Genomic DNA, 18,964 nt, shown 5'->3' with positions numbered 1-18,964 from the left:
ACCGGCCCCTCATAATTATTGTTGGTTGTTTTGTGTTTTTCCCATCCGTCTACATCACAGACTGCTGATACGCCCAGCCCGCCTCACTCTGTCAAAACCCCAACTCTGGGCGACCCTGGGTTTGGTAACTCCGCCGACTCCCGACGACACATCCCACTCTCCCTCTCACGCCTCTTATTTTAGTCGCAAGATCCCTCACTCCAGTTGCAGTGAAAGCCGGAAATTTTCATTGAACTCCCCCCTCTTTCTCGCCCCCCACTCGGAGCAGAGAGCTAGGGAGCGGGGAGGCTCAGAGCACAGCCGGGTCTCGGCCGCCTCCCCTCTCTCCGGAAGGCTTTAATTTGCACACTCGCTTGCCACTGAGAGCCGAGCCCCCAACCCCGCCGCCGGGAGGGTCTCCGGCAGAGTCAGCCTCCGGGGCCCCCAACCCCGCCCCCGTCGCCTCCCCGGCTCGGGCCCCGAGCGCCGGCCGGAGCCCCGCAGCCCCGTCCGCCCCCAGCGAGCGGCGCGGGCGGCGCCCTCCGCCGCCCCTCCTCCCTCCGCCGCAGTGCCCACCCCTTCGCCGAAGAGAGTGCTGGTAACTCCTTCCTCCAAACCGGGTTACCTGCTCCGCGCCGCCGTGGACACGTGTGAAGGTCGGACTGATACCCGCAGCCCCTTCGCGAGGCCCGACGCGGCCGGGCCCCTCAGGTAAGGAGCTGTGCGCTCGGGTGGGTGGGCTGCGGGGTGGGGGGGAGGGTCCCCGGGGGAGATTTGGAGGCTTGGCCGGTGTCGGAGGCGAGGGTGGGTAGGGGGGACGGGAACCGGGTGGGGGGGGCGGTAGGTTCTCGGAATAGGCTTTGGTTAACCCCTTACGAACCGAGGCGCGGTAGTTATGGGGGCTAGTTTTGGGGAGCTAAAGGAGTTTCTCCTAATCCGGCCAGAGGACGCCAGATTAGGACGCCACACGAGGGACGACCCCCAACACCGAGATCCTGTGCCAGCTCACACATAGCCTTAAGCACAAACGCACCCACAAACACTTTTTATCCAGCTTCTTCAAACGGAACTCAAAGTCCACTCGGAAACTCACATAATAATCCACATTTAGGGTTTAAAATGCACTGCTGTTGGGGACTCCATGGGGGAGAATGTGTTTCGGTGCCTTATGTTTATGTCCCCCGAAAGCTCGTTGAGGTACGGTGTGGGCTCCACCTTACCCACCAAGAGATAAATGTTAACGCAGACTTCTTGCTGGCAACCCCTGCGGGCGTGTTATGCACACTTAGAGGAGTGCACGCAGGCGGCCAGTGCCCAGGCTGGAAGCCCCGCAAGGATGCACGCTTGCTTTAGTTTCCCAGTTTACGTTTCTAATTTAAAATATCGAAGTTAAAACGCACGCCCCAGGGTGAGCACCTTCGGGCCCAGCACCGCGCCCGTCAGTGTGCACGTGGGCGCATCTACTTGTGCGCACACGCGGGAGTCGTGGTCCCCGGTGCGGCCTCTTGTCGCTGCGCTGGTGGCGACCCTTGCGGTGCTTGGCAGGCTTCGGGAGAGGCACATGAAGGATTTCATTGAGTGTGAAGACAGAGAGCAGAGACAGAAAGCAGAAGGAGGCGGCTGCAGCCTTTGTAGTCGCGGAGGAATGCGGAAATGTTGAAGCACTATGTCAAACTTTTTTGAAATGGGGTCAAGACACATTCAGCCAGCGTGGGAAAGCAACAACAACAACAAAAAAAAAGTGGAGGAGAGGGGGGGAAAAGGCACTGCTGCTCCCGTTTCTCTCCGCCGGAGCCTACAGTCCCGGGAGCGAGGGGGGAGAGCCGGGGCGGGCGGTGCGGGGCCAGGCGGGGGCAGCGGGCGCAGTTCCCTGCGGGGGTGGGACGTCCCCGACGCTTCCTTCGCTGCCGAGCGGCGGTCAGGACTGGGGAGCGGAGGGGAGGGGGGGGCCGCGGGAGGGGGCGGGCTGCGCAGCCTGCGGCGGCTCCTCAGCTACCTGTGTGGCCCTCGGCCTGCCTCAGACCGCGGTGCTGGCTCTAGGGGCTCGTTCCTCGGCTCCCCCAGGATTCGCCTTCACCTTTTAAGGAGAGTTTTGAATAGAGTGAGTGTGAGGGTCTCTGCCCTCGCTGCGGGCCCCTCCGCCCGCAGGCCGTGGGGGTCGCGCATTTTGTTTCTATAATGCCTGGCAGAAGGCGACCGCGCCAGCGGTTGCCGGGCAGGTAATTCCGAGGTGCCCCGAGAATTTCGGACACGCGGCTGTAGTGGCGAATGTCCGGCCGAGGCCAAAGCGGCGGTAGGGAGGAGGTTCCCTGGGTCCTGGATTGCAGCCGAATGGGAAGGGATAGTGCGTCGTCCCCTACCCACCCCGCTTTGTTGTGTGGGGGGCTCCTGGGGGGCCACTGGCTGCTGTTCGGACCCGGCCTTAAGCCGAAAGGGGAATGGAGCAGCCACCTCTGCTGCCTACTTTGGGGACGACCCTGGGAGTGGGGAAGGGTTCGCGAGTCCAGGCCTCAAGGGCGCAACCCCTTCTCACTTTCCCCTGGAGGCTCAGCATTTACTCCCCCCGCCCACCCCTTTTAAGGGGAGGCTGAGTTTTGCTCAGGTTCAATCGCTTGAAAATTTCTAGGCGAGTCACGGTTATGCTGCCTTCCTTCTGAAGTTGTTCTCCAAGGAGACGACAAGCTGAAGTGCGGTGAACACCTCTTTCTCCCACTCTTAGGGTCCCGTGGGCGACTTCCCACCCCACCCCCAGGGCCCTGTCGCTCACCCACCCCCGAGGAGCGGGAGCTCCAGCCCTCCCCGACCTGATGGGTCTCCACCAGGGAGGTCCTCTAGGTCGGAGGAAGAATTCCGCTTCCAATCCAGATTCCTTTACCCTAAAAAGACCATTTGTGTGTGCAAGTCGTTTTAAAATGTGTCCTCGTAGAAAAACTGAAAGTGGAAAGAAAGGAAGCAATTTCCGAGCAGATGTCTGACCACCCCTTCTCGCACACTCCCAGCTTCGGGTTACAGGGTCCTGGGAGCCCCCACCCACATTCTGCGGCCGCACACCAGTGGACCCGCGGTCTCTCCACACCAGGTTGTGCACGACCCCGAAACGCCCCACGGCATCCCAGGAGCCCCTCTCCCTGCACCTCCAGGCCTGGGCAGGCGGGGAGGGTAGCAGCACAGCACAATGATATAAGGATAAATATTAAGCCGTGACATTGACGTGCCCGGCGCCTCCCCTCCCCCGCGCTCCCGGCACACTCTGGGCTGCTTGGCACGCCCCCTCTCGTTCCACTGCGTCTCGCGCCCCGCGCTCATCCCCGAGGGGCCCCTGCAACCTCTCCGCGCGAAGACGGCTCCAGCTCTGCAGGGAAAGAAAAGTAACTTCGCTTTTCTCGGAGGAACCAGGAAGGATTAAGCGGCCTGGGAGAGGGCAGGAGCTCGCAGAGGGTAGCGAAGGGGGCTTCGTAAAGGAGGAGGAGGGGTGTCTACAGGAACCCCGAGGAAGGCGCCTGGGATGTCTGATTACACTTTCTTCTTGTCCTCCCGTCTTCTCTTTTAGGTGGAAGGACTGTGGAGTGAGACGCGCTCGGGCAAAGACTATGTAATCGCCTTGGTGCCTGTACAGAGGACTGAGCTTCGGGGAGGGAAGAGGAGGGATCGGCTTGCTCCTCGGCGACTCGGCAGGCGGAGTTTCGCAGCGGCGGCACCAGGGTTGTGCCCGCCCGCGGGGAGGTCGCTCCATCCAGCCCCGGCGGCCGCGAGAGTCCGAGCGCCGGACCGCGGTAGTCGGCGGGGGTGAGAGAGAGCGAGATCGAGCTCTAGGGCGCGAGGGAGCGGGCCGGGGGTCCGGGAGGAGGCGAGCAGCGGCCACGAGCGAGCCGAGCGCGCCCCCCGCCCGCCCCAGCGGCGCCGTGCCGGGCGGCGTCCGGGCGGCATGGAGAAGGACGGCCTGAGCCGTGCCGACCAGCAGTACGAATGCGTGGCGGAGATCGGGGAGGGCGCCTATGGGAAGGTGTTCAAGGCCCGGGACCTGAAGAACGGAGGCCGTTTCGTGGCGCTGAAGCGCGTGCGAGTGCAGACCGGCGAGGAGGGCATGCCGCTCTCTACCATCCGCGAGGTGGCGGTGCTGAGGCACCTGGAGACCTTCGAGCACCCCAACGTGGTCAGGTGAGCGGTGGAGCGGCGCCCGCGCCGTCTGGGGCCGCGCGCCGTGGGAGGGCCGGGACAGGGATCCTGGGGCCCACGAAGATTGAGGGGCGGGGGGGCGGCTAGGGAGGCCCGGCGCGACCCGTTGACCTTACCGAGTGAGAGTAAGTTTTGTCGACAGAGCCACGAGCCAGAGCCGGTGACCTTGCCAGACAGCGAACAGAAAGACAAGTCATAAAATGTGACCTGCGCAGGCCTCCTTGCCGCTGTGCAAGTTCTAAGTGTTTTCTCCCTGCCCACCCTGAAAGGGATCCAGAAAGATGGGCGTCTTTTAGGGACAGAACAGGCCAACCTGAGACGCGCCCCTCCAACCCCAGCATGGTTTCCATGGCCATTGGGGGAATTTTTGAGAGAATGAGTGAGAGGTCTGAGGATATGGTGATAATTAGTAGAAAGAAAGCTTTATTGTCGGGGCCTAGTAGAAATAAGGTTTAAAAGTGCAGAAACTTTCAAGAATAGTTTTGCCAGTCACACCTACAGTTTCTTTTTATTAACGTTGCATAATAATAAGGATTTCTGATGGTCTGAGGACTTCAGTGCTGATGCCCAGTTTGTGTCATTTAAAAAATTTCTTCCCAAAATGTTACCTGTTTGCATTACTTTATGTCTCTGGGCCAGCATAGTCCTTAGACTCCTTCTCCAAAGGGTCAGATGTGAGTCCAGGTTGTGGAATCTTTATATTCTAAAGGTGCTGCCCTTGCTTTTCCTGGGTGGGTTGTGCTGGTGGACGAGGAGGCACCAGTACTTATAGCCTCTCTTGTGTGGTAACCAGTATTAAACCAAAGTGTTTGTCGCTTAAGATATATGATGTTTTCTTAGTGATCCTGGAATTTCCCCTTTGTGTGTTTGACATTGTGTGGTGTGTCATCCTTTTCTTTTTAAAACAGAGGTGCATAGTTTTAAGCTGAAAAGGAATGCCCAGAAACTTCTACAAATCAGGGTGTGATTTCACCTTTCTCAACTCCTAAGATAGTATGTTCCAAAAAGGAGGTCTTGAGGTCTTCTTCCTGTCTTCTCATCCGTCTAGGGGTTCTGTTCAACAAATATGTGTCTACTACTGTATGTGTGCTGTGGATGAAATTATGTAAATAAGCACAGCTAAATATTTTTGTAAAAAAGTCAAACAGTTTAACATTAGTCATCAAAGCGGAGAGACCCAAGGCTGACCTTTGAAATACCAAGCCCTCTATAGTTTCAGGGAGCCCAAGTGTCTACAGAATCTTCCTGGGAGGTTTCAGCTTGTCTCCTCTTATCCCAGGTTGGATGATTTGTGTTGTGCTTTGTTCCTGACACAGTCAGACTCAGGCTAGAAGGCAGCAAAGAATCATAAATACCTAAATAAAGTAGTAAATGGCTATAATGACAGGACCCTAATATACCTCTATTTTAGCCAGTAAAGAAGAGAGGGACAAAAGATAATGAGACTGAGGGAATCAGTGTTTTAGGAAGATGGGATTATAAATAAAAGCAATAGATAACCTTTTGTGTGTATGTTTTCTTTGTTGAAAAACAACAAAAACCCTTTTGGGGAGTCTTTTGTGATATTGGAGAGAAAAGTTAAGGGTACATTTTGTCCCCTGTAACTTAGTTATCTTCTTAGTGGAATCACCTAGACACTTCCCAAAGGGTGAATTCCACCACTAGAATTGTAGGTCCAAAGTTCTTGTTTTATTTTGTCTGTTACCTTTGGATAGTGTCCAGTTAAGGATGATTATCATGTATATAAATAAAATCATGTTCTTCCAATTGTAGCAGTGTTACAGAGGCACCCCGGTGTAACATCCTTTAAAAAACACAATTTATTCTTGTGACAGAGGAAGGTTGTTTTTGTCATTGTGCTGGTAGATTTTGGCTAATCCATCTTATTCTCTTGATTTAGTCTCTTGAGGTTGGCATGTCTTTACAGATTTCTAACTAACCCATGTCTTGGATTCTATACTGAGAAATTTTAGGAGACTATACTTTACAAGTTGAAGACAAAGGCATCATTTTCTAAAACTATGTCACATGTTAAGTGGTGATGATGACATATACCTCTTAAGAATTGTGAGGAGAAACTGAGATAGTGTATATGAAAACACTTTGTAAATTTAAGAATGCTTCAAATGTCCACATATTATTTCTGTTCAGGCAGGTTAGCGTGGCCCTTGCCATGGAGAAAGTTCCCAGTAAGGCCTCAGTTCACCTGACCTTTCCTGTAGAACAAGTCATACTCAAGCCCAGACATTACAGGCTCTGGAACCAAGAAGCTGCTTGAATATAATGAGACTGTAGTTTGTCAGAAAAGACCATCAGTCAAATGCCATGAAATTCAGTGACACTTCAGAAAATTATTGATGATGTCATCCTCACGAGCTGCAGATCTCCATTCCGTTTTGTTTCCTTCCTGTTTCTTCTCTTCCACTTCTGCCTTGGGGCAATTACTGGCCCCCATGACTTACTTAGCTGGACTAGGAATTCAGATTTTAGAGGATGCTGATATTTGTTCAGGCAGGATCAGGAAGTCAAGCACAGGTGACAACAAATTCTTTCCTTCCAAGGGAGAGTTGTCAAAGTTGGGCCCCCAAACCTGTCATTTATTGTTGTCCCGCAGGATCCGTTTTACAGTCCTATGGCTGGTTCTATAAAGGTTTCTTAAAAGGGCAGACGCCTTAATAAGTGCCTTCAAGTCCCAAGTAATTGATCATGATCATAGGCACCTCCCACAGATAGTTAAGCTTCTAAGCTTGAAGGAGCATAATAAACATATTCATTTTTCAAAAGTTTAAGATTTAATTTTGATGGATTTGCCCAAAAAACTGTCTTGTTATTGCTGGCACTGGTACTGCCTGCATGCACAGGGATGATAACTTGAAATTCTTGCTTACCTGTGCTTGATATATCCCAGGCCCAGGCTCGATCAGCCAGTCAGTGTCTGGGATGTAGACTTACTTGTATTTTGCAGTTGGTAATCCCAAATCCTGGAGACTTTGCCAGAATCACACTTCAGTATCAGCTTACATTAGAGCTTCTGCACTCCACAAACGAATCCTATTTTACATTCTGAACTAAATATATATAGTAGATAAAGTAATATGTTTTATCAGCAATCTATTCATTCATCAAATATTTACTGAGGGCCCAGTATTTGCCAGACACTGCTGGAAGCTGGGGATACATCAGTGAACAAGTCAAAAAAGTCTCTACATTTACAGAACTTAACCTTGTAATGGGATGAGCAGTTCTTTTATCTTTTTAAAAATTCAGTTCTCTTTATTTCCATTGGCTTGTTTTGCTATATTTAAACTAACCATTTTTTTCAGAGCAACTAATATTTGTGGTAATTTGGTTACCCTGAATTTGCTGATTGAATAGTTAGATAACTAAAACACTAATCAGAATCAGATGCTTTTGGGGGATTAAATTTCACTTTTGGCACAAACAAAGAGATCAGTATAAGAAGATGTTGACATGTAATTAATAGATATAGATACGAACATTTGAACTCCACTTACTCAACAAGGATTTAGGAAGGGACCTAATGGTTAAAAAACGTGGGGTTAGGTGCTGGGAAAGATACTTGGGTAAATCATACCTGGCTACTCCTCCCAAGTAATTCCCCTGTTTTTGAAGAAGTAAGATGATCATCATAACCCCCGATACATGATAGTATCATGTCACTACAAAGTCCTGGTAAGTGCTATCAGTGTTGTCTCCAGGGATTAAATTTGTTAGTGTAGCAGTAAAGGTAATTCAAATTCAAGTACTGGTTCATGAAACTACAACTCATGGTATTTCCGTGAGTAAACTTGTGTCTAAATATGTTAAATCATGATTATTAGTATATTTAATCACTGCTTAAAAACGCCAGAAAAATGCGTGCAGCTCAATGATTATTAGGTCATAACCTCAGGTGGGTTAGTTCATGGGAATCCTTCTGAATAAAAGTGTTGTTTTGTAGGTGAATAATATGTTCATTAGGGCTTGTCTCAGTGAAGGCAGGAAAAGCAGGAGTTTAAATTGCCTCTTTAAATGTCAGTATGTGGAAAGTGTGTGGTCTTTCATTCTCTTAACAGTTCCTGAGAAGGTCCCAATTTATTGAGCTTATTTAGTAACTACACATTTTCACAATGATGTTCTGCCCATTCCTTGTTCCTGCAGAACTTGGTAGTGCTGAATTGTTGCCATTGATTGCACTGTATCCTTTTTTTTTTTTTTTTTTTTTTGCTGTACGCGGGCCTCTGTGGCCTCTCCCTTCTTCCGTTGCGGAGCACAGCCTCCGGGCGCGCAGGCTTAGCGGCCATGGCTCATGGGCCCAGCCGCTCCGCGGCATGTGGGATCTTCCCAGACCGGGGCACGAACCCGTATCCCCTGCATCGGCAGGCGGACTCTCAACCACTGCGCCACCAGGGAAGCCCTGCACTGTATCCTTTTTACACAACTATTATCACCATGGAATTACTAGAAGTTTTCTATCAAGGAGAAAATGGCTTCTAAAAGGGAAACTTGTATAAATGTGAATATCTTTTGGTGTATTTTCTTATGTTTAAGACAAGGGTAAATGGATATCTATGAAAATAGACTCCTTGTTAAAAGTAAATTACCCTTAAAAAAATATGCCTCACTATTGATGATTTTCTAGGAATGTTTTTTAAGAACAAAACATCCAGTACTCACACTGTGTCGTTGGAAACTCATGAATATTAGGGTTGAAAGATACTTTGGAAGTCTTTCAACCCTTTTATATTATAGATAAAGAACCTAAAGGCCAGAGATCAGGCAGCTTGTCTGTCATGCCATTTTAAAGTCATTGACTTTCTCTAAAATCTGAGTAGAAATTTTAAAATAATTCTTTTTGTTTGGTGGAAGAAGTTAACTCAAGTGAGTACATTTCTAGTTCGGAAAATATGAGCTATATGTAGACAAAGGTGATAGTTTGCCAGGAATAAATGACATATCAACTCAGGAAATTCCTGAATTCTGCAGTATGCCTTACTGAAGTAAATCTGTAAAAAGTGTGATGATTATCCATTAAATTCTGCTTTTAAGGAAGTTGGGTAATAACTATGATTATTTAAATAGCTGGAGTTAAATAATAATATGGGTAAATAATGTAGTTAAATAATTAAGTAATAATATTGAATTCATTTTAGACAGAATAGTTAAAAACATCTAAATGCTTGGTACTCGTCATATGAATGAGCTATTACATAATGCAGCTCTGGCATCTAATACCCATTTAGTGAAATAAATACCATAATACTTGAAAATTAGGTAGCATTAACAACCTCTAGACACCTAAGCAAATATGTTTTACCCATGCTTCTTGAAGAACTAGTAACACGATTTCTATTTCTTATGAAGTTCAGATAAGCTTCTCAGTCTTCTTAGGAAAGAAATTAATTGTGAGCTTCCTGCTGTGGTAGAACATAGCAGGGATGAAATCTGGGTGCAGGAGGAGTGGCAGTAGAAGAAGGTAGTATTGGTAATGTTGGGCTATGTTCAAGGGCCAGGAGGTAGCACTGAAAATGGACACAGGTGGTTGGTAACAAGCCTGCCTATGTAAAGGTTACCATTTGAGTGGTGTTCTGTAGATGCTAAGTCTGCTGGGACAGGCAGGTGAGCAGTCAGAGGGAGGAGTTTTATAAGAGCCACTGGGCAGTTGTTTTGAATGTCACCAGTGTGCTGCCATACTTGATTTTGTTTTACCAGCTGCACATGTAACTGCTCTCCACTGAGGTGAAATAAAGTCATCTTAAGGCATGTGGCAGGAATCTGTGTGAGTGTGCAGTAGTAGCCTGGAAGTCCATTTGGGATGGAATCATTATTAAACACTTAGTAGTTTACCTAAATTTGGACGGTAACTGACTTTGTCATTTAAGTAGCCATTTTAATTATTGATTCCTGTTTACCCTTCCTAAAGGATTTTAGTTCAGTAGAGTTAGAATCACAGTATAAGAATTTTTTCATTGAAGAGGGTCTTAGGTTTAACCTAAACCAACCCCCTTTGGCCTGTGTAGGAATTGTTTTGTAAATGCATAAAAGAATTGTCGTATTTTTAGTCAGCTATTTTATTCCTTAGTTATATGCATTGTAGATACAAACTGAGGATGACTAAGGTTCAAACGCAGGTTTATATCCAGTGTTAACAGGACAGGATGACTAATGGTCACTGTATATTAGAAAACATTCCCTTGGGATAGAAAAGTATTTTCTGTTTAATGATTTTATGTTTGCTGACTTGAAGACAAGGATTGCATGTATCTTTTATATTCCTGAATAGCAGTGTCCGTACTGTTAGTTGCCCAATATGTTTCCTGAATGAATGATGTAGAATAAATTATAGACCCCTTAGATGAGAACTTTTCATCCTTTTAGAGTTGCGTATAGCATGAGTAGGTATCTCCGCCTAACACTGGGAGATTATTGGTATTAACTGTACAGTATCTGTATACCAAGGCTGTATAATAAGAGCATTCAAATACTTATTGATATTTTAAATTTTCCCTGTGACTGTCCATTTCTTCATCTTTAGTACTAGCTTCAACTTTGATAGGATTTCCTTGTGTTCTTCGTGTGCATTTGCTGCATGTATCCTACAGTCAGACTGACTAATCCATTTCCCCTACATATATATGCTCCTTGCCATCACCTCTTCGACTTTAGTTGGGGCTGATCTCAGAATGTGTACACAGTGTTCCTCCCTGTACCACTCTTTCCACCTGTTGAAGCATCTGTCAGAACCAAGCTCTAATGCCACCTTTTTGTGTGGCTCTAATGCCACCTTCATTTGGATAAAATTTCTGCTTCCTTTGAACCCTGACAACTTTGGCCCTCCCTTATGGCACTTAGTCTATGTCTGCTCTTTAATATTATTATGTCTGTTATGTAAGATATAATATTAATCTTCCCCCCCACCCGCCATTTTCCACACCCCAGCTGTGAGCTCCTTGAGGCAGGGAATGTGTTTTGGGTCATGTCTGTTTACATTCTACATCCAGTGGAAATAAATGAACAAGTGAATGAAATAATGGAAAGGACGTCCAGTTACTGAGTAAGGCACCACGTGGATTATTTCCATCACATGCATGTTAATACTAAGGAGTGTCAAATAAAGAGGGAAAATGGATCTGTATATTGGGTTATGCTTACTTGGTTTCCTGGGAATAATAAATACTGAAAAGAGAAAGTTTCATTTTTGTTTTATTCCAATCTTTATAGTTTATATTAAAGTGAGTTATAAAATTTAAGTAATTCCCATAGTGGACTGCACAGTCTTGGACTTAATTTACATACTGTAGAGAAGACATTAACATTAGGAAACGTGCACACATCCAGTAAAAGTTGAAAACGGTTTGCACATCTTTTAATGTAATAATGTATTCTGGATACACTTTAATCAATTGCTTGAATTCTTCTACTTTTTTTCCCCGCTAATTTGGCTTTCTGTACTGGAAAAACCCTTGTTTTCTTGTTCCTTGCTGTATCCCAGGCACTTAGCGTGGTGGCCAGCATCTTGTAGCCCAGAATAAATATCTGTGAATGAATGAATGAGTATGTGCCATCTAGGAATTCAGAATTGATTTTTTTTTTAGTCAGAATTGGGTAATAATGTCTGAAAGCATATGTAAGATCTATAGCTTTCAACAAGTATTTATTGATTATCTGCCGTATTAAGCATTTTGTTAAACTTGATTGACAGTGATTACAGAAAGTACCTACATCTTGAAATGTTTACCCCCAAAATGGTATTAACTCTGAAATTTGTTTCAAAATGGGGTAGAGCTGAAACAAGCTGAACGTTGTTGAAGCTGTGGAAATTCTTTATACTATTCTCTCCTCATTTGTATATATTTGAAATTTTCCATTGTAATAAGTTTAAAATATGTTCCCAGTCAGGGACTAAGAGAATAATTGATTCTATTCTGACTCCTCTATTAGCTGAGTGACCTGGAGTTTCCCACAATAAAATAGAAATTATTACAACTCTTTTGACCTGAGAGTTACTATGATCAAATGGAATTATGTCTATGAAGGTCAAATATTACACAAATATAAGATATTAACAAAACAAATTCTGCCCTTGAGTAGTTTATAATTTTGTGGAGGAAACTGACATGTACACAGATATCTGTATTGCTGATTGGTAGTGCTTTCATCCCCCCCCCCACACACACACACAATGTGAAAGTATGAATGGAACTAAGTATTTCTGAAAAGTATTGGATTTATAGTAATTATAGTAAAGTACAATCTTTAATCTATGTATTGGTAATTTGTGTCGCCTTTACCCAATACTGTATCCTATTCACTAATGGATTTATTGTGGGCAGGTCTGAGGACATAGCACTCCTGAGAACACATTGTCAAAATTGTTGGGAGTTTGATGATTTCTTTTTTATTTCACTATTCAAATTAACTCAAAGAGGAGTTGAATTCTTTGTTCGTTCTTTCTCCCTCTCTTTTTTAATTTCAAAATCTCAAACAGAATTATTCCTTTTGAGGTTACGCATTGGAATTGCTGCTTGTTTGTTTTCTGAGGCTCTTATGGCATGACTGCCTTATGACATTTCAAATTTCGTTTCATATATTCTGTGTTTAAGTCATTAAGACCTGTCCACAGAAAGGAAGCAGTTCTCTTTCAGGGGCAGTAATCTCTAGTGAAATATATTTTTTATTTTTTTTCCTTTGATTACTAAGTAATCTCAAAATTTTCTGTGTTAGGTATTCCTAATGATTAGTATAAAACATTTACTTTTCCTAAAATGTTTTCTTTTTAGAAGGTATAAAAGTGTAAAGTTGGGAACGTTAACACTTAACCCTGTTCAGCAGCAGAACAAGAAAAACAAAAGACGTCTTTGCATTTAAAATTTTAGGTTATTGTCTCTGACCAATACATTTTAAAACTTTCTGGTGGAAATCAAGAAACTATCTGAGTAGTTTCAAGCTGAGAGTTTTAAATGATGTCATCTACGTTCCAACTGTGTAGAATCACCTAAAGAAGTTATTAAATAGCCTTGGGTAAAAATGGGATGTTTTCTTGTTGAGCCATAAGAAAGCAAGAGATAGATTTAGAGATTGGGCTAGAATGGACTGTTGTTGCTGATCATGAATGAAGTGTATTTAAATTATGGAAGTCCCCTTAAAGAACTAGGACAGCATCCCTTCTTTGAAATAACACACTTCTTACATATTAAGACACAAAAAAGAGTTGCGACATCCTTTTAGTCATTACAAATTATTTGAAGCCCGTGAAGTTTAATCAGTGGTAATTTAGCTAACCAAGAGTTCATTAGACTAGAACTTAGGGTTGATGATGCCAGTTGGGTCCTCAACTAAACCAGTTAGTTTTGCAAAGAGAAAAAGATTGACTCAGAGGGATGGGATTGGTTTCCAGGAGAACTATACAAAAGCATGGTTGATTCGGTGGTACCAATTCCTGATCCTAGAAAAACAGGATTTTTGTGATGAGTCAAGAGTCGCATCTTTGTTTATGAAAAACGGTATAGTTTTTTTTTTTCCCACTTTAGTTGATGAAATAAAATTGAGAGGTGAAACCATCATTAGGCCAGTAGAGAATGGTCAAGAGATGTATCTTATGAACTGAAAGGACCACATGCTCATTAAAAGGAGGGAAGAATGTGGCAGAAGATGAGCTAAGTTGGGGTAGAGGTGAGAGAGAGTGTATGGTGAAGATGTAAAACAGTGACAGAACCTGGCATTGCTTACGTAAATCTGAATTTTCTTAGACTTCAAAATTTGAAACCTAGTGATCTGAAAGTAGATGAAAATTCTGGCACGTTTGGAAAGACCACAGCCAGTGCTTGTTGAATAAGTAAACTCAGACTATCATTCTTTTAATTCCATAATGATAAAAATGTCATAGTTGTCTGATTGCTTTTTCTTGGGAGCCTTATTTTAGCCATCTTTACATTGTCCATTGTGCCTCGCACTCAAATATGTTGAAGTAATGCATGAATTAATACAGAATGTAAGTTACCCATTAGAACATAAGCTCCATGAGAGCAGGAAGTTTTGTCCATTTTATTCAGTGCTTTAATTCTCAATATCTAGAACAGTGCCTGGCACATAAATATCTGTTGAGTGACTTACTGAATAATTAAACTGGGAGCAAAGATTACTCTTTTACACAAGTTTTATGAGAGTAAAAGTGTATATTAACACCAAAATTTAGCACATATGTTATTTTTCTATTCACTCATTAGTATTGCATTTAAAACTCTAGGATTACATAGTCTCTAATAATTATAGTAATAAATTGGATTATGACTTAGCGATTAGGAGTTATTTAATAATTTAATGATTAGCAAGTAGACTGGACACTAAGATATATCCTCTCTGAACTAATTCTTCTGATGTTTTCATTCAATTATGAACATAATTTTATATAAACAATATTAACTGGCATTTTATATGGTTGTATCATTTGCGGCAGAATTGACTTAGATGTTTTGGTGGGAATTTTAAGACATAGTTTCAGATTCTCTGGGTTGTGAAATTTTATAAAAAGGATTGACATACATTCTCTTAAAGAGTTTGACATAAGTTGTAAAGTTGTCGTATAAGCGTCTGTAGCTGTCCTTACAAGTGGCCAGTCCCATCGTGAACCTTGTCCCAATACTCCTATTTGGTGCTGCCATTCCAAGCACCTTTCTTTTCTGCTTAGACCAGTTGATTATCATCATCTAAGGGGTCTGACATTACTTAGTTATGACTACTACTAATAATAATAATAATGGAAAGAAAAGGAGAAAAAAGCGAAAGAGGAAGGAAAAAAGGGAAGAATGGAATGGAATAGAATAGGAGAAGATAGAATAGGGTGAAAATCTGTGGTGGTCCCAGTCGATTGTCAGGTGTGTTGCAAGGAGTTGTTACTAAAGTAGAATACCAAGGGAGTCGTTCGTCGTTTTTTATTTAAAGTAATTACATTTTCTGTTAAAGAAATTGTTCTGATAAATATTGCTGTGTAGTAAATTACCCCAGAACTTAGGGGCGTAAAACAACCATTTTCTTATGTTCGAGGATTCAGTGGCTGGGGAACAGAGCACAGTGAGAATGGTTTATCTTTCTGACGTCTGAGGCTTCAGCTGGAGTCGACACAGCAGCTGGGGGTTTGATTCATCTTGAGATGATGTCTTCATTCTCAAGTCTGGTGTTCATGCAAGCTGGTTGATGTAGGCTAGGACCTGAGCTGGGGCTGTGGATCAAAGCAACTACACCTTGCCTCTCCGTGTGTCCTGGGCTTCCTCTCAGCATCAAGGCTGCAGAGTAATTGGACTTACATGAAGCCTCATGGCTCCAAAGGCCACTCAGTGTCCTTAGGAACAGGCAGTGTTACTTTTGCCATGTTCTGCTGGTTAAAAGTGAGTTCAGAGCCCCACAGATTCAAGGGGATGGGACGTACACCATCTCTTATTAGAAAATGTTGAAGAATTTGTGCCCTCCCTTTTTTTGGTAATCATGACATTCGCGCTTGGTGATTAGTGTAGAAGAGTATGTGATAAAAAGGCAAGGCTCCTGTCCCACCTATCCCTATTCCCAGTACTCAGATACAACTTCTTTTAACTCTATTTTTGGTGCTTCTGATAGTTCCTTTGCCCGTAAATCTAGATAATATGCTATGCTCTATTTCTTTTTCTTCTTTTTTTTTTTTTTGCGGTACGCGGGCCTCTCACTGTTGTGGCCTCTCCCGCTGCGGAGCACAGGCTCCGGATGCACAGGCTCAGCGGCCATGGCTCACGGGCCCAGCCGCTCCGCGGCATGTGGGATCTTCCCGGACCAGGGCATGAACCCGTGTCCTCTGCATCGGCAGGCGGACTCTCAACTACTGCGCCACCAGGGAAGCCCGCTATGCTCTATTTCTTGATATCTAAACTTCAGATAATAACTATTGACTTCCTACTCCGAAAGATGAAGATTTAGCTCATCAGTACTACTCCCTGTTTATCTCCCTAATGTTTTGTTATATAGGGATATTTTTATTTTTTATAATGATTTAAAATAATATCCTTAAACATCATTCTTTTGTTCTTTCTCTTTTGATAGTATCTCTTGATCCAGCATTTAGTAAGAGAAGAATTTTTTATTTCCCTAACCTTTCCTCTACCTTTGTAACTCCCTTTAACATCACAACTTCTATCAGCTACTTTGCTAGAGTTGTTAAACATTTGCATTCTGTTTTGCAACCACAAGTGTAGGTTCAATGTTATAACCCTATGAGGCTGAAGGAGTCCTTCTTTCTTAAATAAAGACATCTGGATTCTCTTTTCTTATTCTGCATCACTTTTAAAAAATTACACCCTATTTTAGTGTACTGTTTTTTTCAAACCATGACTTTTTTTGCGTTGCTTTGTTTTTCCTGGAGTTTATAGTTGCCTTTCTGTTTTTCTTGTACTGCTTGCCGTTATCACAGCCTAAATGTTTTCTTTTCAAATACTTCATCATACCGTCTGTTTCTGGTAAATCGCCCCATTTCCTGAAGTTTCTCTGAAGTTTTGGTTTACTTTGGGTTGGTTATTTACAGGCTTGATGAACAGTTGTCTTCCTGGGACTTTTTTTCACTACTCCTCTGACTTTGAGCCACTCATTCCTGCATCCTGTCTCTTCCTCTAGTGATTCACACCCTTCTTTTGCTAGTGTACATTTGTGAGTAACTTCCTAAGAAATTGTTTATGGGAGGTAGACTTTCTGAATCCTCACCTATTTGGAAACATCTTTGTTGAACCTCTCATTAGATTATTACTTGACTGTTTTTAGAAATCTAGGATGAAAAATTTTGCCACAAAACATTGCTCTCTCTGTATTCAGTGTTGCCAATGAGAAATCATCTACCAATATGATTTTCTAATTAGTTCTTAGTGAATTTTTTTGTCTGGAAGCTGCTAGGCTGTGTTCTTCAGAAATATGTGACTAGGCATGGTGCTTTTTTAAGTTCAACTTGCTGGGCATTCCTTGGGATCTTTCTATGTGCGTATTTATTTTATTTTTAAAATACTTCTTTCTCTATTTGTCCTGTTATTTCTTTCTGAGTTTCTCCTGTTAGTCAGATGCTGTCTTTCAGTTGGGACCTCTAAGTCTCTTAAAGGTCAGTCTTACAGATTGACCTCTGTGTCTCTTACCTTCTTTTCCTCTATTTTCTAATTATTCTATTTTTTTTGGTTTTGCTTTGCTCTATTCTAAAGAAATCTTCTATATTATTTTCTAAACATCCATTGACTTTACATTATTTGCAGTTATATTTTTAACCTCACACCATCGTTTTTGTTGTTCTCTGCTTGTTTTTTTTTTTTTTTTAAGCATCCATTTTATGGGTGTAATATGTTCTTGAATTGCTCTAAATTTTGAAAAAAATTCTCCGTATTACCTCTGTTTTAGTCAGCATTTTGTTTCTAACTTTTTTGTTTTTCCTGTTGCTGGATTCCTTAAATGCCTGGTAATGTTTGGATATTCTTTTGTTTTTTTAAAAAATGAAGTTTATTGAGATATAATTTACATCAGTAAAAGACATCCAGTTTTAAAAAAAATTTATTTATTTTTGGCTGCGTTGGGTATTCATTGCTGCGTGCGGGCTTTCTCTAGTTGCGGTGAGCGGGGGCTACTCTTTGTTGCAGTGCACCGGCTGCTCATTGTGGTGGCTTTTCTTTGTTGCGGAGCACAGGTTCTAGGCGCACAGGCTTCAGTAGTTGCAGCACATGGGCTCAGTAGTTGTGGCTCATGGGCTCTAGAGCACAGGCTCAGTCATTGTGGCGCATGGGCTTAGTTGCTCCACGGCATGTGGGATCTTCCTGGACCAGGGCTCGAACCCGTGTCCCCTGCATTGACAGGCAGATTCTTAACCACTGCGCCATCAAGGAAGTCCCAAAAGACATCCATCTTAAGAGTTTGTTTTTTTATGAGGTCTGACAAATTTATGCTCTCATATAAACCACCATCACAATCACGATCTAAAACATTTCCATTACCCCAAAAGTTCCCTTAGGCCCCTTTGCAGTCAGTCTCCTTCTCTACCCGGACCCCTGGAAACCACTAATCTTCTTTTTGTCATTATAGATTTTGTCCTTTCTAGAGTTTCATATACATGGTATCAAACAGTATTGCGTTCTTTTGTATATGACTTTCACAGATATTTTTGAGATTCATTCATGTTGACTCTGTCAGTAGTACGTTCTTTCTCATTATATGGATTTGCCATAATTTGTTTATCCATTCACCTGTTGATGGTTATTTGTGTTGCTTCCAGTTTGAGGCTATTATGAGTAACGCTGCTATGAACATTCATGTACAGATCTTTGTGTTGATATGACACATGCTTTCATTTCATTTGGGGAAATATCTAGAAGTGGTTTACTGGCTTGTATGGCAAATGTGTGTTTAATTTTCAAAGAAACTGCCAAACTTTTCCAAACTGGTTGTACCATTTTACATTTCCACCAGCAATATATGAAAGTTCCACTTGATTTTCATCCTACTCAACACTTGGTATTGTCAGTCCTTTTATTTTTAACCATTCTATATTAGGTGTGAACTGATACCACATTGTGGTTTTAATTTGCATTTACCTAATGACTAGTGTTGTTGAACATCTTTTCATTTGCTTATTGGCCATTCTCTTACCTTCTTTTGGGGAGTATCTATGAAAATATTTTGACCATTAAAAAAACTGGATTATCCTATTGAAATGTAAGAGTTATTAATGTATTCTGGAATAGTCTTTTGTCAGGTGTATGTATTGCAAATATTTTCTCCAGGTCTTTGGCTTGCCTTTTCATTTTCTTAATGGTGTCTCTCA

General features: G+C 43.3%; 1 protein-coding gene across 1 annotated transcript in view; it reads left to right on the top strand.

The window, feature by feature from the left end:
• Positions 1-3,880: 3,880 nt before the first annotated feature.
• CDK6 (cyclin dependent kinase 6) overlaps positions 3,881-18,964 on the top strand; it is a 221,302-nt gene continuing 206,218 nt past the window's right edge. The window contains exon 1 of the mRNA XM_082662002.1: positions 3,881-4,137. Coding sequence (XP_082518128.1) covers positions 3,905-4,137 — 233 coding nt within the window. The 5' untranslated portion in view covers positions 3,881-3,904. The remainder of the gene's footprint in view (positions 4,138-18,964) is intronic.

Source organism: Grampus griseus, assembly GCF_964374135.1.
Source record: "Grampus griseus genome assembly, chromosome: 9".
NCBI classification, from domain to species: domain Eukaryota; kingdom Metazoa; phylum Chordata; class Mammalia; order Artiodactyla; family Delphinidae; genus Grampus; species Grampus griseus.
Note: the sequence above shows the minus strand (reverse complement) of the source record. Positions and strands in the feature narration are given on the sequence as shown.